Here is a 26,542-nt window from a genome sequence, read left to right on the forward strand (position 1 = left end):
GGTTTTGTGAAGGGTAGGTCATGCCTCACAAACCTTATTGAGTTCTTTGAGATGGTGATCAAACTGGTGGATGAGGGTAAAGTGGTTGTTGTGTTGTATATTAATTTCAGTAAGGTGTTTGATAAGGTTCCCCACGGTAGGCTATTGCACAAAATATGGAGGCATGGGATTGAGGGTGATTTAGCGGTTTAGATAAGATATTGGCTAGCTGAAAGAAGACAGAGGGTGGTGGTTGATGGGAAATGTTCACCCTGGAGTTCAGTTACTTGTGGTGTACTGCAAGGATATGTTTTGGGGCCACTGCTTTTTGTCATTTTTAGAAATGATCTGGATGAAGGCATAGAAGGAGGGTTAGTAAATTTGTGGATGACACTAAGGTCGGTGGAGTTATGGACAGTGCTGTAGGATATTGCAGGTTACAAAGAGACAAACATAAGCTGCAGAGCTGGGCTGAGGGGTGGCAAATGGAGTTTAATGTGGAAAAGTGTGAGGTAATTCACTTTGGAAGGAGCAACAGAAATGCAGAATACTGGGCTAATGGTGAGATTCTTGGCAATGTAGGTGACTTTTTTTTAAAACTTTAAGTTAACTTGGGAATGTGAGTTGAAAGAAGTTCCGGGAATTACATATTAATGAAGCGAAATCTGCAACATATTGTAGGTGATTAAAGACGTAACAGCAATCTAGGTTTGTTCAATATGTTACATCAGCTACTGACATTTTCACCTTTTACTATAAATTCTGTGTCCTATGACCTTGCCCCACTTGCTACCTGATGATTATTTGTACTTCCAAATAATCCTGTTGGAGTATAACTTGGCGTGGTGTGATTTTGAACTAGAATTAATTGTGACTGATTTTCCAAAGGCATTTGGCTGATCGTGAGAAACAAATTGCAAGGTGATGGTTAAAAGACAGGGGAGTGGGACAACCTCAATTACTAGTGCAGAAACCTGGCAGAAATATGCCAGACTGAATAGCCTGTTCCTGTGCTGTAACTATTTGGTGATAATTCATGTCCTTTTGCTTCATTTACTTATTCAACTTCATCTTGAATAATTACACAATTCTCCCCCCTGGTTTTAACCCTTAAATTCCACCGCCCATCATTCTGTCAAGTTTTGATCTCTTTCTATTCTAATTTGCATTACTGAAGAGGAGATGTCTGTGCCAATATACATTCCTCAACTGGCATTAGAAAACTAAATATCTGGTCACTATCACATTGCTATTTATGGGAGCTTGTTATTGGCTAATTGGCTACCACGTTTCCTATCTAACAGACAGCAAACACTTCAAACCTGCCTCATCAGCAATCAAGCACTATGAAAACAGGAATCTCTTCTTTCAAAATTGTGTAAGTATAATCTTTGTGTTCTACTGCCTCAGCTTAACAGTCTACAATAAAAAAATGTGAGATAAAACTGGGACTGAAGAAAACTACTGACCTGGTTATGAATTAGTTAGGTGAAGAAGACAGAGTATGGATTGTGTCAGAGTATTACAGCAGAGAAAAGGGGCCTTTTGGCCTATCCTGCCCATGCCAGTCATCAGACACCTATTTCTCTCTCATCCCATTTCCCAGCACTTGGCCCACACCATTATTATGGTATGGCATTTCAACTGATCACCAAAATACTTTTGAAATGTTTTGTTGGTTCTCGCCTCTATCAACCTTTCTAACAGAAGTTTCTAGATGCCCACCACCCGCTAGATGCAGAGAAAAATATTCTCTGCAAATTCTGACCCCTCCTCTATGGGGAAAGGTTCATTCCCATCAACCCTTTCCTTGCCCCTAAATCTTGTAGATATCAATCTCGTCCCACTCTACTTCATATTTCTCTGCTCCAAACAAAACAACCCGAGCCAATCCAGCATCTCTTCAAAACTGAAATGCCTCAGCCCAGGCAATATCCTTGCGGATCTCCTCTGTACCCTTTCCAGTGAAATCACTATAGTCTAGTGACCAGAACTGCACACAGTATTCCAGCAGCGGCTACACCAATGTTCTGTACAGCTGTATGATAGCCTCCCTGCTTTCTATTCTGTTCTTTAACTATTGAAGGCAAGAATTCCATGTGCCTTCTTAACTACCTTATCCACCTGTCCTGCAGTCTTCAAAGATCTATGGACATGAACATGCTGATCCTCTGTATCGTCCAATATTTGACTATTCATGTATTCCTTGACTTCTTAGTCCTCCCAAGATATATCACTCCATATTTTTCAGGATTAAACTTCATTTGCCAGTGTTCAACTCCCTCAAACTATATTGTTCTGTAATCTAAAGCTTTCCTCCTTGCTATTGTTATGAGATGGAGGTTGACCGGCCCCCATCCCTCTGAGCATGAAAACCGAAATACCCAAAGAGGAGCGCCTCGCCCTTTAATCTGTAAAAGGAGTGTGAAAATGATGTACCCTGCTCTTCAGCAACGTCTAATGGTGATATAAAATAAATCCCTGACACTCATTTTAAAATTAACAAGTAACAATTTATTTATCAAACTCTAACAGTAAACAAATCAACCAAACTATTAACAAACTGTATAAACACTTCTGATTACTTAACTATACCTGAATAAAGCAAAATTCTAATGGTTTGCTGTTCCAATAAATACAAGCCCCACTCACATGAATTAAAAAAAAATTTAGTTTCACAGTCAGGTTATGTATCTTCCAGAATGTTCTACGCTTTCTGCATCATTTATTCTGTGAGGAATAGTTGTGCCATTGGTTTGGATTAGATTACTTAGATTAGATTACTTACAGTGTGGAAACAGGCCCTTCGGCCCAACAAGTCCACACTGACCCTCTGATGAGCAACCCACCCAGACCCATTCCCCTACATTTACCCCATCACCTAACACTACAGGTAATTTAGCATGGCCATTTCACCTAACCTGCACATTTTTGGACTGTGGGAGGAAACCGGAGCACCCAGAGGAAACCCATGCAGACATGGGGAGAATGTGCAAACTCCACATAGACAGTTGCTTGAGGGAGGAACTGAACCCGGATCTCTGGCGCTGTGAGGCAGCAGTGCTAACCACTGGGCCACCGTGCTTTCTCTAAAACATAGAGGAAGCTGTGGGAGCCAGCGATTCTCACCCTCAAGTGCTGAGGGTTGTTAGCCCTGGCAGATGGCAGCTAGTTCTAGGATCTTTGTCCACCTATCCCCGTCTTTTTTAACTGTGATGACATTTCAATGTTTCTTACAACAAGGATTGGTCCTATGTTATCAAAACAGTCAAACTTTAAGAGATTTTTGGTATCTAAGTACCTGGTTCAAATTGATTGGTTAAATTCAAAAACTTGTTGTCTTGGTGAAAACAAATCTGCTGCTTTTTTTTTTGAGTGGGAGCAGCAGCGGAGGTAAGGCGAACCAGGAAGGCCACAGCTAAGGTAAGGGAGATTTTTAAAATGACTTACCGGTAGTGGCCAGCGGTGTTTTTCCTCCACACTAGGAGCGGCAGCAGCGGCGGGAGTGATGCCGACCAGAGGGGCTGCCGGGAAGGAAAGGAAGTGACCATGTATATTGGCATCAATGATATAGCCAGGAAAAGGATTGAGGATATAAAAAGTGATTTAGGGAGTTAGGGAGGAAGCTGCAGAGCAGGACGAACAGAGTAGTGTTCTCGGGTTTACTACCGGTGCCACGAGATAGCGAGGCGAGGAACAGCGAGCGGGCGCAGCTTAACACGTGGATGCGCAGCTGGTGTAGGAGGGAGGGCTTCAGATATGTGGATAATTGGGATGCCTTCTGGGGAAGGTGGGACCTGTACATGAAGGACAGGTTGTACCTGAACTGGAAGGGGACCAAGTCCTGGGTGGAAGGTTTGCTCGAGTGGCTCAGGAGGGTTTAAACTAGTAATGACAGGGGGGTGGGAACCTGAGCTATATATCGGTGGTGAGAGTTGATGGAGATGGGGCAATACCAAGAGGTAGCGCAGTCAGTGGGAAGGAATTTCCTGGGAAAGAACCAAGGGATTGGTTAAAGTGTATTTGCTTTAATGCAAGGAGTATCAGGAATAAAAGTGATGAGCTTAGAGCATGGATCAGTACCTGGTGCTTTGATGTTGTGGCCATAACAGAGACATGGGTTTCTCAGGGGCAGGAATGGTTGCTGGATGTTCCAGGGTTTAGAACATTTAAAAACAATAGGGAGGGGAGAAAAAGAGGAGGGGGTGTAGCACTGCTAATCAGAGAGGTATCACAGCTACAGAAGTTACCATTGTCGAGGAAGATCTGCCTACCGAGTCAGTATGGGTGGAAATTAGGAACAGTAAGGGAGCAGTCACCTCGTTAGGGGTTTACTACAGGCCCCCCGATAGCAGCAGGGAGATTGAAGAAAGCATAGGTCAGCAGGTTTTGGAAAAGTGTGAATGTAGTAGGGTTGTTATAATGGGTGACTTTAACTTTCCCAATATTGATTGGAACCTCCTTCGAGCAGATGGTTTGGAAGGAGCTGTTTTTGTAAGGTGTGTTCAGGAGGGTTTCCCAACTCAGTACGTTGACAGGCCGACGAGGGGAGAGGCCATTTTGGATTTGGTGCTCGGCAATGAGCCGGGGCAGGTGTCAGATCTTGCGGTGGGAGAGCATTTTGGTGATAGTGACTACAACTGCCTCACATTCTACATAGCTATGGAGAAGGACAGAAGCAGGCACAATGGGAGGATATTTAATTGGGGAAAAGGAAACTATGATGCTATCAGACAGGAGTTGAGAAGCATGGACTGGGAGCAATTGTTCCATGGAAAGGGCACTATAGACATGTAGAGACTGTTTAAGGAACAGTTGTTGCGAGCGATGCATAAATGTGTTCCTCTGAGACAGGCAAGAAGGGGTAAGATAAAGGAACCTTGGATGACGAGAGCGGAGGAGCTTCACGTCAATAGAAAGAAGGCAGCTTACATAAGATGGAGGAAGCAAGGGTCTTGCGCAGCTTTAGAGGATTACAGGCAGGCGAGGAAGGAGCCCAAAAATGGTCTGAGGAGAGCTAGGAGGGGACATGAATAAGGCTTGACAGGAAGGATTAGGGAGAATCCAAAGGCATTTTACACGTATGTGAGGAATAAGAGAATGATCAAAGAAAGAGTAGGGCCGATCAGGGATAGCATAGGGAACTTGTGTATAGAATCTGAGGAGGTAGGGGAAGCCCGAAATGTGTTTTTTGCTTCTGTCTTTAATAAAGAAAAGAACCTTGTAGTGAATGAAACCATTGAGGAGCAGGTAAGCATGTTGGAGCGGATAGAGATTGAGGAAGCTGATGTGCTAAAAATTTTGACAAACATTAAGATTGAGAAGTCACCAGGGCCAGACCAGATTTGTCCTTGGCTGCTTTGGGAAGCGAGAAATATGATTGCTTCACCGCCTGATAAGATCTTTGCATCCTCAGTCTCCACCGGAGTCGTACCTGAGAATTGGAGGGAGGCAAATGTAATTCCTCTCTTCAAGAAAGGAAATAGGGAAATCCCTGGCAATCACAGACCAGTCAGTCTCATGTCTGTCGTCTGCAAGGTGTTAGAAAGGATTCCGAGGGATAGGATTTATGACCATCCGGAAGAGCATGGCTTGATTAAATGCAGTCAGCACAGCTTTGTGAGGGGCAGGTCATGCCTCACAAATCTTATTGAGCTCTTTGAGGATGTTACTAGACATGTTGATGAGGGTTGAGCGGTGGATGTGGTGCATATGGACTTCAGCAAGGCATTTGATACAGCTCCCCATGGTTCAGAAGGCCGTTCACAAGGTCATGAGGAATGGGATACAGGACTGTTGTAGGCTGCAGCGTGACATTGACAGGATGCAGAGATGGGCTGAGAGGTGGCAGATGGAGTTCAACCTGGATAAATGTGAAGTGATGCATTTTGGAAGGTCGAACTTGAAAGTTGAGTATAGGATTACAGACAGGATTCTTGGCAGTGTGGAGGAACAGCGGGATCTTGGTGTGCAGGTACATAGATCCCTTAAAATTGCCACCCAAGTGGACAGGGTTGTTAAGAAAGCATATGGTGTTTTGGCTTTCATTAACAGGGGGATTGAGTTTAAGAGCCGTGAGATCTTGTTGCAGCTCTATAAAACTTTGGTTAGACCACACTTGGAATACTGTGTCCAGTTCTGGTCGCCCTATTATAGGAAAGATGTGGATGCTTTGGAGAGGGTTCAGAGTGTCACGGGATCCATTACTTCTTCATGAAAAGACTCGATTCCTCTGTGGAATTTTACCTGATTATATTATATTGTATAAGATTAAGCTTAACAGCAATGATGCTATTAACTCGTTAAGTGTCATGGGATCTGTCTACTTCTTCATGAAAAGACTCAATTCTTCTGTGGAATTTTACCTGATTATATTAGATTGTAGCAACAATGATACTATTAACTCTTTATTGTATTTTAGCCTAGCAACAATTAAGTATAACTATGACTATGTGGCAACTGCTCTCTACCAGCTACTTATCAGCTACTTATTGTTTTCTCAGCTAATTAAATGTTTAACGCGACCTTTAAACAATGCTGACCGAGGCACAGTTTGAGATTCCAGTTCTTTAAACAAATGATGTAATTGCTTAACTTAGACTGTAAGGGATATAAAAGCAGAGCTAAAACAGACAGAACTCACTCTTGTCTTGAAACACAGACAATGAGTCACCCAACCATCCTCTGAACCACCAGGCTTGCAGAAAAGACACATTTGTGCAAAATACGGACCGATCGGATGAAACATACGGACGGCTAAGAGCTTGCTGAAATACGCCTGCCTAAAAGATTCTCGGTTGAGGCACTGCATTCTAGCCTGAAGAAGATACAATCTGAACCAACTAGCTGATACACGCTAGTCTATGAAGATCCCATTTGGGACACTCAGGTATTAAGCTCTGCTTTTATCCTAGGTATCTTTTAAGAACATTCAAAAAGGCTGTAACGATTGTGATTAACTGAAAACATCTGATTGTGAGTATTCAACTAATTATATTGATAAATTTCTATTATATTTTACACCACACACTTCGTATTCGCCGAACCTTTATTTGATAAGATATGTTTACCATTGTGTTGGTATGTTAAGTCTAGAACTTAGCTGAGAAGGCATTAGGATTGACTTAAAGTGAATCCCTCTCACTCCTAGGTGAAAGGATAAACTGAAGGGACCTAGAGACCTGCGATAAACCCAGCCGAGTTTGTAGCTATCAGGACCATACAGTCAATAGGGACCACTGGTAAACTTGACAGGTAACGGCCTCAGGTATATGCCCGAGGTACTGTAGTTTAATCCGGTAGTAACCCATACCTATTGAGGATATCCACCTGAATAACATAACAATTGGCGCCCAACGTGGGGCTCGAGAGATTGCACTATCTTGAACCTCACGGCGTAAATATTATCTTTGTCACCAAATAAACTCCTTCTGTAGGGATATAGCGAATAGTACAAAAAATAAAAGCCCCTCAAAAAGAAAAAGAAAATGGCCAATATACCTGCCTGTTATTTTAGAAATGATTGGGCAGAAATAGTCGCAGCAGGAAACGACAATATAGTCTCCCCACCTAACCTAAGAGGTCAGGAGGTAAGACTGAGGGCAGATGAGTCAGTCCTAGAAGGACTAAACAGACTCAATGGAGAACCTATAGCAGCAAGACTCCGATACAGGTTCAGAATAGAATATGTAGATGGAACTCACCATCACTATGATGGATGCATACCAGCAGATGGAACTGGAAACCCCCTAGAACCAGCCCACCAGCATACCGCTGGCGTTCTACCAGCTCAACATACGGTAACAGTAATTAGAAGAGAAACAGACCTAAGGGGAAGAGAAGTACCGCTAGTACCAGGCATGTCAGAACATGCCTGGGCAGAAGATATAGCTCAGCAAATTATAGTGGCAGCAGACAGAGTGCTCCAAATACCCCAACTAAATAGAGTAGCAGCACAAGTCCTAGTGGCGCAACATGCTGTAGAAAAAGCCCGATGGCTAATCAATAATCCCAGGCCCGGACAAGCCGGACAAGCACCACAACCGGTAGCAGCCCGCCGTGTGTACGGTGATCCCTCACTGAAGAATTTTAAAATCTGCTTCCTAGACTTTCCCTCAGATGACAGAGCAGCAATAAAATATATAATTCAACATTTCGAAAAACTAAAAGCCTTCTTGGAAGGACTAACCCCCCAAGAAAATTCAGATTTATTTAAAGCCCTGGATTGTCCTGCTTTAGATCAGGAACCGCACACCACAATAAATCTAGTTACCATACTCCATGAAGCCCACAACCGGGTATATGGAACCCAAAGAGCAGAAGCAGCCAACAAGATATTCAAAACACTCCTGGAATCAGGGAGAACAATGCTCCAGGTAGCACAATCCGCTGAAGATCTAGAAATAAACTATGTCCAAGTCAGGTCGCAATTATTCAGACAATTCCAGAATGAAGGCCATGCAAACAGGCTCAGGGAAGCCACAAACAGAGCACTAGGACAGGGACAAAACCCATGGCAAGTATTCAGACAAGAATTAATCAACTTAGGAGAAGTCCTCTATCTATCCCTAGATAGAATAGGAAAACAAAATCCCCACGGACCTCAACCAGAAGCCAAGGAAAGAAAATCAGAAAAACCTAAATCAGAAACCCAGAAATCCAAGGCGCAAGGACGCCAACAAAACCAAAGAAAACCATGGACATACCGACCCCAATATGAACCATTGGTTCAGGTAGTGGAAAAAGTCCAACCCAGAAACCAGGGACCTCCCCGACAGCAGCTACCTCCTAGACCAATTCCAGGAGTAAGCCCAAACTATTTAGGGAGAAACCCCATTCCGAATTATCAAGACCCAAGAGCTAGAGGGGGATACCAACCTCCACTACAGCCAGCCCAGCAACCACAACAACCTCGGGAATATAGGCCACCCCAACAAAATTTTAGACCTAGGCCTCCAAATGGACAAGTTCAACAAGAACGATACAACCTGAGACCCAGAAACAGTCAGGGACAAGCAATAACCTCTGGATCAGCCAGAGTGCAAACACAAGGGGACGAAAGGAATACAGAAGGGCAAAGAATCCACCAGACAGGGATGGTGAGAAAACCCAGACAGACAGCAGCAGAACCATGCTACCCTCAAGAACAAGGAAAAATAGAGGGGTATAAACCCCACAGACAGCAATGGCTCACAATAATGCTAGACACAGGGGCAGAAATGTCATTAATGGACAAAAGTTTGGCAGAAAAACTAAACATACCAAAAGTAGGAACAGAACCTTATCAGGGCATAGGAGCACCTGTAAAATGGGCAGATGTAGGAAAAATCAAATTAATCCTAAAAAATGGAAAACAAATAGAGACTAAAGCTCTAATTATAGAAGGTCTAAAAGACCAGGGAGAACCAGTAATATTAGGATGGGAAGACATTAAAGGACACAAACTACTAGAACAAACAGAAGACAAAAGAACAGAAGACTTAAAAGAAATTTTAGATAAAGAAAGCAACCCCAAAATCAGAGCAAAAATAAAACACCTAGTGCAAACTCACTGGGAAATCTGGCAAAAAGACTCATACCATTGCGGTAATCTAAACATTGATCCCACTCCCACAGGAATGGGACACTTCAAAATCAAAAAGAAGTATGGCATCAACAAACCAGAGATAGCTAGGGAAATCCAAAAAGTCATAGAAAGACTTGAGGAACAGGGAGTCCTAATAGAAAAAGGATCCCCATACAATACACCCATAATTGGAATACCAAAGCCTGATAAGCCAGGAAAGTACAGACTTGTCTGTGACTACCGAGACTTGAATTCAGGATCAGTGCCCTTCTCGTCATACTTTAAAGGAGCTCAGACTACATTGAATACCTTAAGAAGGGAGAAATATAAAACTACCCTAGACTTATCAAATGGATTTTGGAGTCATCCAATCCCAAAAGAAGAGTGGCCATATACAGCCATAACAGACACCCTAGGGAGACAATTAGTTTGGACCAGACTCCCTCAGGGATACCTAAACAGCCCAGTAATATTTTCTGCAGAAGTCAGAAAAACAGTACAAAACTTAGCTCCGCCAGGACAAATAGAATGCTATGTAGATGATATTTATATCACTCATGGTGACCTAGAAGAACATTTTGCCTGCCTACATAGAATAATGGAACACCTGTACCATAAGGGATATATAATTGGACTAGCAAAATCCCAGATCGCCAGAGAAAATGTAAAATACTTAGGAGTGGAACTAACCAATGAAGGAAAAGGACTAACTGAAGAATACAGTGAAAAAATAGCTGATATTCAACCTCCTACCAAAATTAAAGAATTACAAGCAATATTAGGCCTATGTAACTATGCCAGAGACTTTGTCCCAGGATATGCAGAAATATCTAAACCCCTGTACAAAAAACTAACCGAGAAAGTATTCTCATGGACTGAAGAAGATCAAAATAACCTAAATGAACTAATCAACCAATTAAATAAAGCAGAAAACATGGGAAAGCATGAACCAGGGAAAGACATTACACTAGAAGTAATTATAGGGCAAGAAAGTGCCACCGTAAGAGTAACCAGTCAAGGACAGAACAAACCCTTCCAATATATCTCTTTAAACTTTACAGAAACAGAGAGGAAATACCCAAAAATAGAAAAAACATGGGTAGCCATAACTAGAGCAGTGGAACCCATCAGAAAAATCCAAGGGGAAGGAAAGATAATTATCCTCACGGAATTGGCAGAATTACAATCCAAACAACAAAAAATAGAAAGGAGCCAAAGGGTCCACTCGGCCAGGTATGAAAAATGGGATATCCTACTAGCTGACCCCACTATAGAAATACAGCCCCTTACAGGAAAAACAGATACTTGGTGGACACCGAAATATAAACTAGCTGCTACTGAAGAAAAAACTGAATTCAATCCAGATATGTACATCTATACAGATGGTAGTGCCCAAAGAGGCCTGGATAAACAAGGTAAAGAAGAAAAATTAACAGGAATAGGAATAGTAATTGGTACAAAACTAAACAATGAGTTCCAAGAAGAAAAGGTCTTAGAAATAAAAGGACCACTGGGAGGTTCAGCCCAGAAAACAGAAGTAAAGGCGTTAGAATTAGCCTTAAAAGAAGCAAGCCAATTTCCTGCAGAACTCCAAATTCTCGTTTGTACAGATAGCTTTTATGCCAGTAGAGGCTATAACGAGGAACTAGATAAATGGAGTGAAAAAGGATTCCATGATTGTAGGAATCACCCCATACAATATAGACAAATATGGGAAGAAATAGCTAGATTAAAAGAAAACCTCCCAAATGTAAAAGTAATACATGTCAGAGGACACCAGAAAGAAGGTGAACACAAAAAAGGAAATGATCTAGCTGACCGAGCAGCCAAAGCCGCAAGTTTGGGAAAAGAATATAAAATAAGAGTAATAACTAGGCAAATGCAAAAAGAGAATCAGGACAAAGAATTGGAAGACTTACTTCAGGGCAAGGAAGTAAAAGGATACCCTAAAAATCAGGACTACTGGGAAGAATCTGATGGGGTAGTCAAAACCAAATTTAAAGATCAAACCACAGAACAGGCTAAGATAATACCCCCTAGAAAAGGGAGAAGAGAACTTATCAAGACGGCCCACGAAGGCTTAGGGGCCGTGCATCCAGGAATAAAAACCACTCAGTCACACCTAAAGCAGAAATACTGGTGGCCTGGGATGAATGCAGAAGTTAAAAGATATTGTAATGAATGCAAAACTTGCCTAAAATATAATATCAAGGGAGGAACTAAAAAAGAACCGAAAACTATTCAGTCACAAAATATGGAGCCCGGGGATAAATGGATAATGGATTTTATCGGCCCATTGCCGACCTCTCACGGGAAAAAGCCATTTAAAAGACCGAATAAATATTGCCTAGTATGTATTGATGAATGTACCGGATTCACCACCCTGATCCCAACAAAGAGTTGTAGGACACAAGATGCTATAGAAGCTAGTGAGTTGATTCTGGTCGCTAACGGGCCTCCCAGAGTAATTCATACAGACCAAGGACCTGGCTTTAAAAACCAGGACTTTAACATGTGGTGTACCGCTCATGGGATACAGCTTGAGTTTAGCACACCTTACCATCCTGAATCGGCAGGAAAGGTAGAACGGAGAAACCAAGATGTCAAACTAGCCTTGGCAAAATTATTGTGCACTCGCGGTGGTAGTTGGAGTCAATGGTTGAAGGAGGTGCAGCTGGCCATCAATAACACACCCATAGATCTCTTAGGAGCAGAGAACCATATAACTCCGCACTATTTGAGATATGGAGTACAAATGAATACAGAAAATAAGCCTGAAATAGAAACCCAAACTAAACTTAAAAAAGAATGGATAGATCTCCTAAAAACTAAAAAAGAAGAATTAAGACAACAAAGGGAACAGAAAATTCAAGAAGACAGAAAATTTTGGCAACCTAAAGTAGGAGATTGGGTACAAGAGAAAAAACAAAATAAATCAGGAAGAGCCTTTAAAGCCCGCTATCATTTGCCTCAACAGATAATCCAAGTAGGAAATAGGACAGTGACAGTCGGGAAGGAAGGTAAAGAAAGGACTTTATCTGTAGATAATATAAGACCAGTTAACAAAGACTAAGAACATGGCAGATTGGATGGCTGTATATTTAGGAGAAGAAGAGAAACACAGGGAACAAATGGAGGGATTTTTAACCTCCAAGAGAGATGTAAACAGCAGAAATGAAAAAAAATTGGAAACAAATATTTAAAGAAAAAAAAACAAAAACAGAACAATATGGAGTTAGGACAATTAGGGAAAGGCAAAAGGATACCAAAAGTAAAAAACCCTCCTAAATTTAAAAAAAAACCAAGAAAGAAGAGACTAAGACGATTAAACAAAAGAAACTCACGGCAGAACGCTGCTCTAAGTGTAATATAGTTCAACACACCCTACTATTTATAGTATTAGCCTTTCTAACTATAGGATGGATACTTCAGGCAGTAATAAAGCGCAGCCTGGAATGTAACACAGGTAATAACCCCGACAGCAACAGTAACTCGACAAATTCAGCAGGAATGCCTCTAATAATAGGAGGATTAACCCTATCCAACATGGCCCTAGTAATGTTAGGACTAATTACGATAAATGTTGCGCAAGCTCAAAAATATGAAACTTGGACAGATCCAAGACCCTCAGCAGAAATAATAGGAGAAGAAATTATAGGACACACATACACCTTAGACATAATAGTCTTAAAACAGGAGCTTGTGAATGAAAACCAAGAACAAGATCAAAGAATAGATAATCTTATACAAAATTGGATAGACGAATTACTATCTTATAGTATACAAAATGTTACAACAAATGAAGAAACCTCAGAGAGAGATAGATGGCTCTACTGTTTATGCAAAACGTATAACCGTTCAGACTATCAGATCCAGGATCAAAAAACCACTATAACTGCTCCTATCCTATTATTATAAAAATAACACCCATATAATTGGATGCACCGATAAAGCCACACAATGTTATAGCCCATCAGGATACAATACCGCTCTCCTCCAAAACTGCCCAAATGATAATAGAGCAAAAAGAAATGAAACCCATGGACCATGGTCCTGCAAAATTCCCAACTCAGGAAAAGTAGTATATATAGAACACGGTAGATTTAAATGTGGATACACTTATGAAGTTCCTTAGGATAATTACTATGAAAATAATACCAAAAAGTATAACACTGAGGCAGAAAACCCAGATGGAAATCAAACATCTAAATGGAAATCAGTATATCAAGACTGGAAAAAATTAAAATACTTCTTAAAAGACCCACAAAGACAGGGAACTGAAATAAAAGTAGAAAATACAACTCTGTACTGCTACCATTGGGGCAGGATGTACTGCTACAAAACAAAGCAGAATGCCACCTTTTGGGAACAATCTTCTCCTGATAGATGGCTGGTGATAACCACAAATCAAAAAAAGCAGTAACAGCAACGATAATGATAATAATAATAATAATAATAGACAACAACAGGCAGAAGCATATATTAAGGATTTATTCAAAAATCAGAAAATACAATGGGAAAACTCAAAAAACCTAATAATAGAAGTGATAACAATCAAAAAAGACCAAGCCTGGCAAATTGCCTTTAATAACCTTAGAAATCAATTAAATGTAATAACTAGACGATGGTTGCATAACACCGTAAGAACAGAAAACAGGACAATAGCTGATTTAACCTCAAGGGTATACAGATCCCACGTGGAAAACAAAGATCAACAACTAAAGATCTCACTAGTAGAGATCAAATCCATTCTCACAAACGAAAATTACGAAACTAAAATAAAACAACCAATTTGGCAAAGCCTAAAAAATGGGTGGCTAAAAAAGGAAAAATGTATTCAAATTAACAATCAGCCTCAACTGATCGAATTCTCTAATTTAATCCTATTAAAACCCTGTGATAATAACAAGGTTCAATATGTTAAAAAAGATTGCCAGATAGAGTACTTCCATCTGGAAATACCTGGCTAACAAACCAGTCAGGAGAATTTAATGTTACGACAGGACATGTCGGATGTAATGACAAAATTATGAGACAAAACAGAGAAACTTATAAGAACCCGGCAGAAAAAATTAATCTAAAAATAGAAAAACCCAAACCTGACCTAGAACATTTTGAAAGAATGCTAACCATCTATTCAGAAAAGCAATGGATGGAGATAACCTTCTCGGGCCCAACGGATGACAAGAAGCTAAAGACCTTCCAGAACCTAATATCAAAAGAAAGGAAGGCTGACCAAAAAACTCTACAGGAAGAGATAAAAATATGGGTAGAAGAATCAAGAAAAAATTGGTATGATAACTTGCATATTAATGCATGGACTATGTCAGTATTACAAACTACTGCAAACATTTGGGCGCAAATCTATGATTGGATTCTATCATGGCTTGGCCTAGAACAACATACACCGCTCTTAGTGAGACTTATCCTACTCTGGGTGTTTGTGGTCGTAATTTGGCCATTTCTCAAGCCATTAATCAAGGGATTGATTCCAGAACGAAAATAAACCACATTCTGCTTCCTCGACCGGCAAGCATGGATGAAACCACAACCAAATACCAAGAAGTCCTAGACTTCCCGGGAAAACAAAACCAAGACTTACTTGGGACTCTGAACTATTGTGAAGGAACGGGAATTCCTCGAACCAATGTGGTATTTTCTCCCACATGAAAGAACAATTTAGCCCTGTAGTCATGCCCGTAAGTCTATGGGACGCCTACTGCCACCACCTACCCATTATAGGAGGAAACATTCTGAAAGGACTCCAGCTCCTTTGGGGCTTGGTAGAATATAAATGGGTCCATTTGACCCTAGGTATAGGACTAATTCTCACAATTATGATTGGCTTTGAATTTAAACGAAGAAAATTTGAAATTACTAAGGGAGAATGGGGATCGTTTTTAACACTGATCTCCTCAACCATAATCATATCTTTTAATTATGAACCAGAATGGGCCATTTCTTGTGCTACCATTCACTTGATTCTAAAGACATTAATTGTCTGTCATTCGGTCTTAACACAGACCTCAAACCAGGATAAACCTTCGTTTGTCCAAACCAAAAACCAAACCAAACCTTTGAAACACAGACGCGACCCGTCTTTGGGTGACGCTAAATCAGAAAAACAAAATAAGTCCAAGCAGCTACCACCTTGGAAGAAACCAAAACCACAGAAAACCTGCGTACCAAAATGGAACCAAAAACTTACATTACTGGAACTCAACAAACCCTCTGCATCTATGCGAAAAAAAAACAACCTCAATATTCCTTTATCAATATCCAAAAATTAAAGAATGGGTAACTAGAAAGAAGGAAACCAACACCACACGGAATACGGATGGTGGACTGAGCCAAGAACAGTTCTAAAAGAACACAACATTGGACAATGTTTAAATTGTAATGGACGTAAAAAGGCACAGAGACTAATATGCACATTTTGCTCAATGCTATTCGAAGAATTGAATATGAACATATTACTTTCTGTATGCAAACCAACAAAGATGTTGCCAGACCCAGATTTGATCAAAGGGGAACGCATTCGACAAACACCCCTTTCAAAAGAATATATGGTACAGTATGACCGTAGAAGAGGCCATAACCTGGCTGAACACTTAATGATACTCTCCAAAGGAAAATATACCTTTGTGGACTGTCTGAACTATGTTGCAAAACTACAAAAGCGGAATGAAGAAAACCTAACTGACCTAAACATGCTCCGATCCAACATAAAACAAGACGTGTTTAATTACGTAACCAGAGAAGCCAACAGACCGTTACCTCATCCACAAATCGATATGATAGCCGAATGGTCAAAATGGACATGGTCACCTAAAGCCATAGAAACGGTGGTAACTTATACATCACCGACCCATGATTGGAAATGGACGGAAAGAGAATATAAGAACCCACCTGGATACAATGACTGCCTCCTGAGGGAACTCCGGAGAAAACACAAAATATCCCCCTACATGGCATGCGAAAGAGACCGCAAACAGGATCTCAAAGACTACCATGAGTACAAAATGAGGATTCTGAATGAAAGACCAAAACGGATGGTCCAACAAACTTCATGGTACAGTTGGAAACACGATGGCTGTCAAGGCCCCGAACCAAAACCAACATGGAAACCAGAGGTCCGGCTCTTTGACCACCAACATGATTGGAAACGAAATCCACTGATGAAATTCGTCGGAACCCCAACAACTGAATCTGATCATGAAACCCGCCATGGGAAGTCTGACTCAGAATGATTTCGCATAATTAAATGAAATGTATGCGTTGATTTAATGTTGCCTTTTCCGCTTTACTCACAATAGCTCTCATAATAAGAGCGTCAACTGCAACAAACTACACCGCTGATGAATAAAGTGAAGATAATAATAATGGAGCGCAGAAAAACGAAAAACTCCTGATACATGCTGCTATTGGTACAACAATCATTGTAGAACTCTGTTCAGCTATCATTTGAACTTTTTAAAGACACATGGGGAAATCTCGCTTTTCAAGAGGGGGATGTCACGGGATCCATTACTTCTTCATGAAAAGACTCGATTCCTCTGTGGAATTTTACCTGATTATATTATATTGTATAAGATTAAGCTTAACAGCAATGATGCTATTAACTCGTTAAGTGTCATGGGATCTGTCTACTTCTTCATGAAAAGACTCAATTCTTCTGTGGAATTTTACCTGATTATATTAGATTGTAGCAACAATGATACTATTAACTCTTTATTGTATTTTAGCCTAGCAACAATTAAGTATAACTATGACTATGTGGCAACTGCTCTCTACCAGCTACTTATCAGCTACTTATTGTTTTCTCAGCTAATTAAGTGTTTAACGCGACCTTTAAACAATGCTGACCGAGGCACAGTTTGAGATTCCAGTTCTTTAAACAAATGATGTAATTGCTTAACTTAGACTGTAAGGGATATAAAAGCAGAGCTAAAACAGACAGAACTCACTCTTGTCTTGAAACACAGACAATGAGTCACCCAACCATCCTCTGAACCACCAGGCTTGCAGAAAAGACACATTTGTGCAAAATACGGACCGATCGGATGAAACATACGGACGGCTAAGAGCTTGCTGAAATACGCCTGCCTAAAAGATTCTCGGTTGAGGCACTGCATTCTAGCCTGAAGAAGATACAATCTGAACCAACTAGCTGATACACGCTAGTCTATGAAGATCCCATTTGGGACACTCAGGTATTAAGCTCTGCTTTTATCCTAGGTATCTTTTAAGAACATTCAAAAAGGCTGTAACGATTGTGATTAACTGAAAACATCTGATTGTGAGTATTCAACTTATTATATTGATAAATTTCTATTATATTTTACACCACACACTTCGTATTCGCCGAACCTTTATTTGATAAGATATGTTTACCATTGTGTTGGTATGTTAAGTCTAGAACTTAGCTGAGAAGGCATTAGGATTGACTTAAAGTGAATCCCTCTCACTCCTAGGTGAAAGGATAAACTGAAGGGACCTAGAGACCTGCGATAAACCCAGCCGAGTTTGTAGCTATCAGGACCATACAGTCAATAGGGACCACTGGTAAACTTGACAGGTAACGGCCTCAGGTATATGCCCGAGGTACTGTAGTTTAATCCGGTAGTAACCCATACCTATTGAGGATATCCACCTGAATAACATAACAAGAGGAGGTTTACCAGGATGCTGCCTGGACTGGAGGGCTTATCTTATGAAGAGACGTTGACTGAGCTCGGACTTTTTTCATTGGCAAAAAGAAGGAAGAGAGGGGACCTAATTGAGGTATACAAGATAATGAGAGGCATGGATAGAGTTAATAGCCAGAGACTATTTCCCAGGGCAGAAATTGTTAACACGAAGGGTCATAGTTTTAAGCTGTTTGGCGGAAAGTATAGAGGGGATGTCAGAGGTGGGTTCTTTACACAGAGAGTTGTGAAAGCATGGAATGCGTTGCCAGCAGAAGTTGTGGAAGTGAGGTCACTGGGGATATTTAAGAGACTGCTGGACATGCATATGGTCACAGAAATTTGAGGTACATTAGGTTTACCTTACATGAGGAACAATGGTCGGCACAACATCATGGGCTGAAGGGCCTGTTCTGCGCTGTACTGTTCTATGTTCTATCCTTGGCCTGTTAACTGTACAGCCTTTCAATACAAATGTTTCAATTCAGGTGCTCTCTGTATATTTGCAAACTTCCAAGCTGTTGCTCACTGACATCCATTTTAAATGTCTAAACACAGAAAAAGCACACGATCTTTTCAAGGGCCCATGCAATGCTTTGCACCCTAGCATTTTACGAACATCAAATTCTAACTTCCTGCCTCCTAATCTACAAGTACTCTCCCCGACTTTGCAACACCTACCCGCTAAACAAATAAAGGACCATCATTATGAGAAAATAGCTTCATTTTTCTTCTTTCTCTTCAAAACTTTAACTCAATTCTATTACTAGATCCATAGCTAATTAAGGTAGAGTTACACATTTTATACTAACTCTATTATTATATATAACATTGAACACTACTGTTTCTATCTTATATAAGCAATTTTCTTTTAAACTTGCGATAAGGCAACTGTAGTAATATTTTCATGACCCACAACATGTAAAATCTGTAAATGAAATGGTTGTAACATGAGGCTCCAATGAGAAAAAGCTGGTGTTCTTGACCGAAAGTCTTTCCAGAAATGCCAACGGATTGTGATTGGAATACACAATCGTCTCTGATGCATCGTTTGCAACATAAACATTAAAATGTTGTAAGACCATTACCAACTCAATAACTCTTTTTCAATGGTTGAATATTTTTTCTGGTGAATATTGAGGTTTTTTTCCAAATATAACAGATTAGCCTTTCAATTCCACAATCATTCTCTTGCAACAACACAGTTCCAACACCTACATCGCTTGCATTGATAGTGACATTGAAGGGTTTCTAACAATCTAGCGTGGGTAAAACTGGTGTAGTGGTTAAGACTGCTTTTAAATTCTCAAATGCCTCCTGGTATTGTTCTGTCCATGGAAATTTTGTACTTTTTTAAAAACATATTTGTCAACGGTGCCACTACATTACTAACATTAGGTACAAATTTCTTGTAGAATCTGATCATTTCTAAAAATCACAGCACTTCCTTCTTTGATGTTGGTCTTGGGAATACTTCGATGGCTTTCGTCGTCACTTTCCTCAGTGTCTTCAGTCCGTATACAACGTTGGGCCCTAAGAATGTCTACTTTCGTGTTTGCAAATTCTGTTTTTGCCAAGTTTATGACCAACATTGCTTTCCACAATCTTTCAAAGCGTTCCATCAAATATTCCATGCGATCTTTCTACGAATGGCTAAAGATCATTAAGCCATCTATATAGACGGCACAATTAATCAATCCTGCAACAACTCTGTTCATAAGCCTTTGAAAAGTAGCTGATGCATTTTTCATCCAAAGGGCATTATTTTAAATTGATATTGCTCATTTGGGGTTACAAAAGCTCTCTCTCCGACAAAGTTACTTTTCAGTCACCATGAAGTAAGTCCAACTTTACAGTGTAAGTGGCTTGCCCTACTTTTTCCATACATTCCTCCAGCCTTGGAATTGAGTATGATTTGGGTATGGAATGGGTATGACTGACCTTTGAGAATCTATGCTTAATCATTGAATACCATCAGGTTTGGTAACCAACATAATCAGAAAAATCCACTCACTTTGACTTGTCTCTATGATGTCTTCATGGAGCATCACTTCCACTTCCTTCTGAACCTGCGTTGCTTTGAGAGGATTAAGCCTGTAGGGGTGTTGGTTTTATCAGAACAGCATTCCCTATGTCACCCCATATGGCATTAATCCTTCCCATTCCATTTCGACATAGGTCTTCAGAACATGGTAACAAGTCTTTCAATTCAGTTCTCTGTTGCAGGGACAGAAAACTCACTACCCTATCCCATTCCTTGAGGACTTCCTCATTAATCAATTTATTCTGATGTACATCAAAATCCAAATCATCTGGATTTGATTCCTTACTCTTGAGTGGCACTAAATAATACCTGTTTCTCTGGTTCACTTTCCCGGTCATAGTAATACTTCAGCATGTCCACATGACATACCTGATAAAAGGTTTCCATTTCCGCCTTAAGATTTTATCCTTAAGGCAATACCATCTGTAATACATTCTGATTCCTTTTCAGAGTAGGCTTCATGATACAAATCCTTCATAGTCTCATCTTTCTACTGTAAATTCATTAATCTTTCAGAATTAACCACCTCTGCCTGATCCTCTACATGGTTAGGTTTTGCCTTTACCATCTCAAACAGAGTGTCAACTAACTAGACCACAACTCCTTTTTTTGTTTTCTCTTGTGTTAACTTATGGCTGTGGGATGGTGTCACCACACAGTCCGGAAAAATTTTAGGATTTTTAAAAACTCCTTAATTCCCTGGTTTTCTTTTGGCTTTTCCACTACAATGGGCTTCACTCCCACCTGTAATCCAGCTATATTGTTTCCGAGAATAAACTGGATTCCTAGAATAGTGAGGTTTTCCATCACTCCCACTATCACTCCCCAGTCTTGACTGAACTTTCTAGCCTTACCTTACCACACAGCTCTACTCTCCATTTATTCCACAGATTACCACTCTCTCAGGCAATGTTTCAGAAGGAGTGCAAATATTTTCATCTCTTAAGAGATACAGATTAGCTCCCATATCTCTCAATATTTTAACTTCTTTACCTATTCCCCCATTCTACCTGAATAAATCTTACCCACACAGATGATGTTTTTGAAAAGATCAAGCACTATCTTTACTATCCAACTCGTGACTAGGCTACGCACTCTCCTGCAGCTCCTCGACTTCTCTCGGCATTTCCTTCGCTGCCTTAACTATTCCCACCGGTTTAGCATCTTTTACTACAACCTTTTTCCAAGTGTTTTTCTTAACCTACCAGCATTTTGACTTTGTGTGTCCCACCTTATTGCAGTGAAAACATCTGAGATCTTTCATCTCTTTTCCAGCCTCTTGGGTTTCTTTTATCAGCAGTTCCCAGTCTGATCTACTTTTTGTTTTCATTCAAGGATCCCCCTCTTTCTCAATTTCTATCCCTCATGGAGTGAAATTGCTGTTGGAAGCTAGATTTCGATTTATACACTAATGCACATTTACCTGCTGTCTCTGCAGCTCTTCTTGCTGTTTTAACTTTCTGTTCCTCAATGTGAATTCTTATCGCTTCTGGAAGTGAGTTTTTAAACTTCTCCAGCAGAATAATACCTCCGAGAGCCTCATATGTCCTTTCTACCTTTAATTCTCCCATCCATCTGTTGAAGTTGCTTTGTTTCATTCTTTCAAACTCCAAATTGTCTTTGTTGCAATTTAATTTTCTCTAACTCCAGTGCACTTCACTGTTTTTCTGAAATACCTAAATGCTTGGCTAACTCCATTACAACTTCAGCTCTCTTATTATCCAGAAGACCATTAGACAGACCAGCAGAAATTTGGCCATTTGATCCATCATGTCTGCTCTGCCATCCAATCATGGCTGATAGGTTTATCAATATCATTTTCCCACTTTCTCCCTGTAACCCTTGATTCCCCCTGGCAATCAGGAACTTATCTATTTCTGTTTTAAGTATAGTTAATGAATAGGCCTCCACAGCCTTCTGTGTGAAAGAATCCCAAAGATTCACCACTCTCTGGCAAAAGAAGTTTCTCCTTATCTCCATTCTAAAGGGTCTTCCCTTTATTCTAAGGCTGTGCCCTTGGGTCATCATCTCTACTGCCAATGGAAACACCCTCCCAATGTCCACTCTGTCCAGGCCGTTCACTATTCTGTCAGTCCAGATGGATAACATCCACTGGCTCTCCTTGGTCTAACCTGCTCATTACCACCTCAAAGAATTCTAACAGATTTGTCAGGCATGCCCTCCCCTTGAAGATGCTGACTTTGCCCTATTTTATCAGGCAATTCCAAGTATTCAGAAATCTCATCCTTCATAATGGACTCCAAAAATCTTACCAACGACCAAGGTCAGGCTAATCGGCCTATAATTTCTCATCTTAAGGCCTTACTCCCTTCTTAAACAGGGGGGTTGCATTAGTGAGATTCCAGTCACCTAGGACCTCCCTGACTCCAGTGAAACCTGAAACCCTGAAACGAGAGCCTCTACCATCTTTTCATCTATCCCCTTCAGAACTCAAGGGTGTAGCCCACCTGGTCCAGGTGATTTATCCACTTTCAGACCTTTCAGTTTTTCTAGTACCTTCTTCTCAGATCGCCACCATACTTATCTCTGCTCCCCCCACCCCCACCCAACTCTCTTGACTTTTTGGGATATTACTCCTGTCTTCTACTGTGAAGACTGACGCAAAGTACTTCTTCAATTCCTCAGCCATTTATTTGTTCTCCATCACTACTCCTCCAGCATTATTTTCCAGTGGCCCAATATCCACTTTTGCCTCTCTTTTCCCCTTTATATATCTAAAGAAATTCTTGCAATATTTCCTAATATTACTGGCTAGTTTACCCTCCTATTTGATCTTTTCCATCCTTACTTTGTTCTTTGTTGTCCTCTGTTAGTCTTTGTAGGTTTCCCACTGCTCTTCGCCACATTATATGCTTTCTCTTTTGCTTTTATGCTATCACTGACTTCCCTGGTCAGCATGGTTACCTCATCCTCCCTTTAGTATGCTTCTTTTTCCTCAATGAATTTCAGCCTGTTTGCTAATTCTACAAGTGTCACCTTTTTTTGTCTTTCTAAAATTTCTTGGCAACCCCCAGAACCTCTTTACCAATATTAAGAACTATTTCCCCACTTTCAATTGAACCAACAATAATCAACTGAAATTAAACTTATTTTCCACTTCTCACTTAAATTTTATTTAAAGATCTAGCACATTAATCCTGAAGTCTGTTTAAATTTGCTGGAACCTTTGATACTCTAAATCCTGGACGAGCCCCCAATCTGTTTAAAAGGAAAGTTGATGACCCCTCTGAGAACTAAAATCAATATTCCCAAAGAGGAGCACCGCACTCCATACTTTGTAAAAGGTGCGTGAAAAGTGATGTAACCTGCTTTTTAGCAACTTCTAGTGGTTAATAAATATTAATCCTTGACATTCACTTTAAAATCGATAAGTAACAATTTATTCATCTAACTCTAACAGTGAATAAATTGACTAAACTATTAACAAACTGAATAAAACCTTTCTAAATACTAAATATTCTGGATTAAAGGAAGATTTTAATAGTATGTTGCCAATTAAATAAAAGTCCCACTCATATAAATGAAAAAAAATTTAGTCTCTCGAAATTACAGCCAGGTTATTTGTCTTCTGGAATAGTTTGTGCCTTCTCCATGACTTATTCTGTTCGCAATATTAACTAGTTGTGCCATTGGTACCACTGTTATTAAGATGGTGCTTTCTCTAAGGCATAGAGGAGGCTATGAGAGCCAGCCAAGGGCCATTCCCTCTGACGGATGGCAATTAGCTCAAGGATCTTTGTCCAACTGCCCTCTTCTTTTTATACCCATGATAACATATTAATATTTTTTACAACAGGATTGGTCCTATGTTGTCAAAACCATCAGACTTAGATATTTGGTATCTGGTTCAAACTGATTGGCTAAATTCAAAAGCCAGTTGTCTTGTTAAAACTTGCTACTTGGCCTGCTAACTGTATGGCCTTTCAATACAAATGTTTCAATTTGGGTGCTCTCTGTGTACTTGCAAACTTTTAAGCTGCTGCTCACAGACATCCATTTTAAATCTCGAAAAACTGAAAAAGCAGACGATCTTTTAAAATGACCACACAATGCTATTCCCCCACCCCCCCCCCCCCCCCCAGTACTTTACAAACACCAGATTATAACCTCCTGCCTCTCAAACTGCAAGTACTCTACTGAACTTCGCAACACTTTATCACACTTGGAATTTGTGTGTCATCCTGTGGAATTGTTGATAAAGCTTCCCATATTGTTTCTAAGTCTTTTATGGACACCACAAACAGCAAGGGCCTCATCATTGAACTTTCAGTATGGCTCTGGACACTGGCTTCAGTCACAAAAGAACACCCTTCGAACAGCACTCTCTGCCTCCAGCCACTAAGCCAGTTTTGGATCCAGTCTGTCAAATAGCCAACAAGGGCGGTGATGGTTTAGCGATTTTATTGCTAGACTGTTAATCCAGAGACTGGGATAATGTTTTGGAGATATGGGTTTGAATCCCACGTATTTGTAGCAGAGGTGGAATTTGAATTCAACAAAAATCTATAAGTTTGTGGTAGCAGCCTATGGAATGATAAGGCTTGGTGGGGTGAGTAGGGATGGGTGCATGGAATGCGTTGTCAGTGGAGGTGGTAGGGGCAGGAACGATTGCGTCATTTAAGAGATATCTAGACAGATACATACAGGGAGCAAATGATACAGATCCTTAGAAGATAGGCTGCAGGTTTAGACAGAGGATCTGGATCAGCAAAGGCTTGGAGGGCTGTTAAGATTCTTTGTTCTTTGAAATAAATGCTCGGCACAATATCATGGGCAGAAGGATCTGTACTGGGCTGTACTGTTCTATGTTCTATGTAAACCAGTTCCCCAGATCCCTTTGCATCCTTACAAAACTAGGCCTCCTCTTCACTCTCATTGACACCGAATTCCATTTGACAAATTTTAACATTGTCCAACTTATCAACTTTGGACTAAAAAACTAACCATACCTATAACTTTGAAAACTTGCAAATTTGGCACTACTTACCCTTGTATTAAAATCACTAATACTCAGAGTTATCAAGTATGGTCCAAGGACAACATCCTGTTGGGTTCGACTACTCAATTTCAACTACCTTGACACGCTGCCCTTAACTCACTGTACTCTCCACTAGCTTCCAGATATAGTGTCTGTGGTACTGACCTGTGGGAGATCAATTGTCTGATCCCAGTCACTGGACAGAGGAGTGTTGGCAATATCCAGTAATGTCTTCATGCAATAATGGAGTAGAGGTTTTGTCTCACTGTCTTCTCCAGCCACAACACACAGTAACAGCATCGGCAAGCCAGCTGCCCTCCTGGTAATCGAACTGCTCCGAGGACCCCGCAGACCTGACAACCCCTGGATATAAACAGAAAGAGAAATAAGTCACAAACAGTTGATTTAAGAACAACGCCTAATGTATCAGGAGGTTTAGGCTGGTTATGGAAAAGGACAATAAACAATTCTGAAGAAGAATAATTAATTGGATGAAAGCAACTTCAATGGTGTCGGAATGGATCAGGGCAAAATAAATAGGAATAAGGAGAAACTGTACCTGCTCAATGAGTAAACACTGGCTGCTCTCCTTTACAGTAAAAACATTTCAGAACTGACAACTAGACTGCTCCGACCACGAGGGAGCTTGACAGCACACAAACCAACAGTTAGTCTCAGACAGCGGCTCACCAGAATAAAGGACCTGATTCTTACCATGCACCGGACCAATGTAATTTACAAAATCCCATGAAGTGACTGCACTACGCATTACGTCGGACAAACAGGCATACCGCTAGTGACTCATATCCATGAACACCAACTAGCAATCAAGCGACACAACCAACTCTCCCTGGTATCCATACACACAGCCAACAAGAACCATGAGTTTGACTTGGACAACACAATGATACTAGGACAGGCTAAACGAGGAACAACAAGAGAAGTCTTGAAAGCATGATACTTATCCTTGGACCCCATCAACAAACACATTGACCTGGACGCAAATTACAAACCGCTGCAATGGAAAACATGAATCTGCACCAACCGGAACCAGCTCAAACAGAACCGCATCAATTCAAAGCGGACACTATAGCAGTGCTTCGCAGGAGTAAACGCAGCACGGATGATGTCACCTAGAAAGAGGGTGAAACGTCTGCCAACAAACCCACCAGCTCAGTGAACAGACCAAAAACAAATCCAACCAGCTCCCGAGTTACGGACCTTCACAAAAACTCTGAATTCCCACAATGGATAAAGGGAGAGCAGAA

At 40.6% G+C, this 26,542-nt stretch overlaps 1 protein-coding gene across 1 annotated transcript in view; it reads right to left on the minus strand.

The window, feature by feature from the left end:
• The window catches only part of si:ch211-225b11.4 (tRNA (32-2'-O)-methyltransferase regulator THADA), a 308,818-nt gene that overhangs the window by 98,799 nt on the left and 183,477 nt on the right, over positions 1-26,542 (minus strand). The window contains exon 20 of the mRNA XM_060843883.1: positions 25,440-25,637. Within this exon, the coding sequence (XP_060699866.1) occupies positions 25,440-25,637 (198 nt within the window). The remainder of the gene's footprint in view (positions 1-25,439; positions 25,638-26,542) is intronic.

Source organism: Hemiscyllium ocellatum, chromosome 24 (genome assembly GCF_020745735.1).
Source record: "Hemiscyllium ocellatum isolate sHemOce1 chromosome 24, sHemOce1.pat.X.cur, whole genome shotgun sequence".
Taxonomy (NCBI): domain Eukaryota; kingdom Metazoa; phylum Chordata; class Chondrichthyes; order Orectolobiformes; family Hemiscylliidae; genus Hemiscyllium; species Hemiscyllium ocellatum.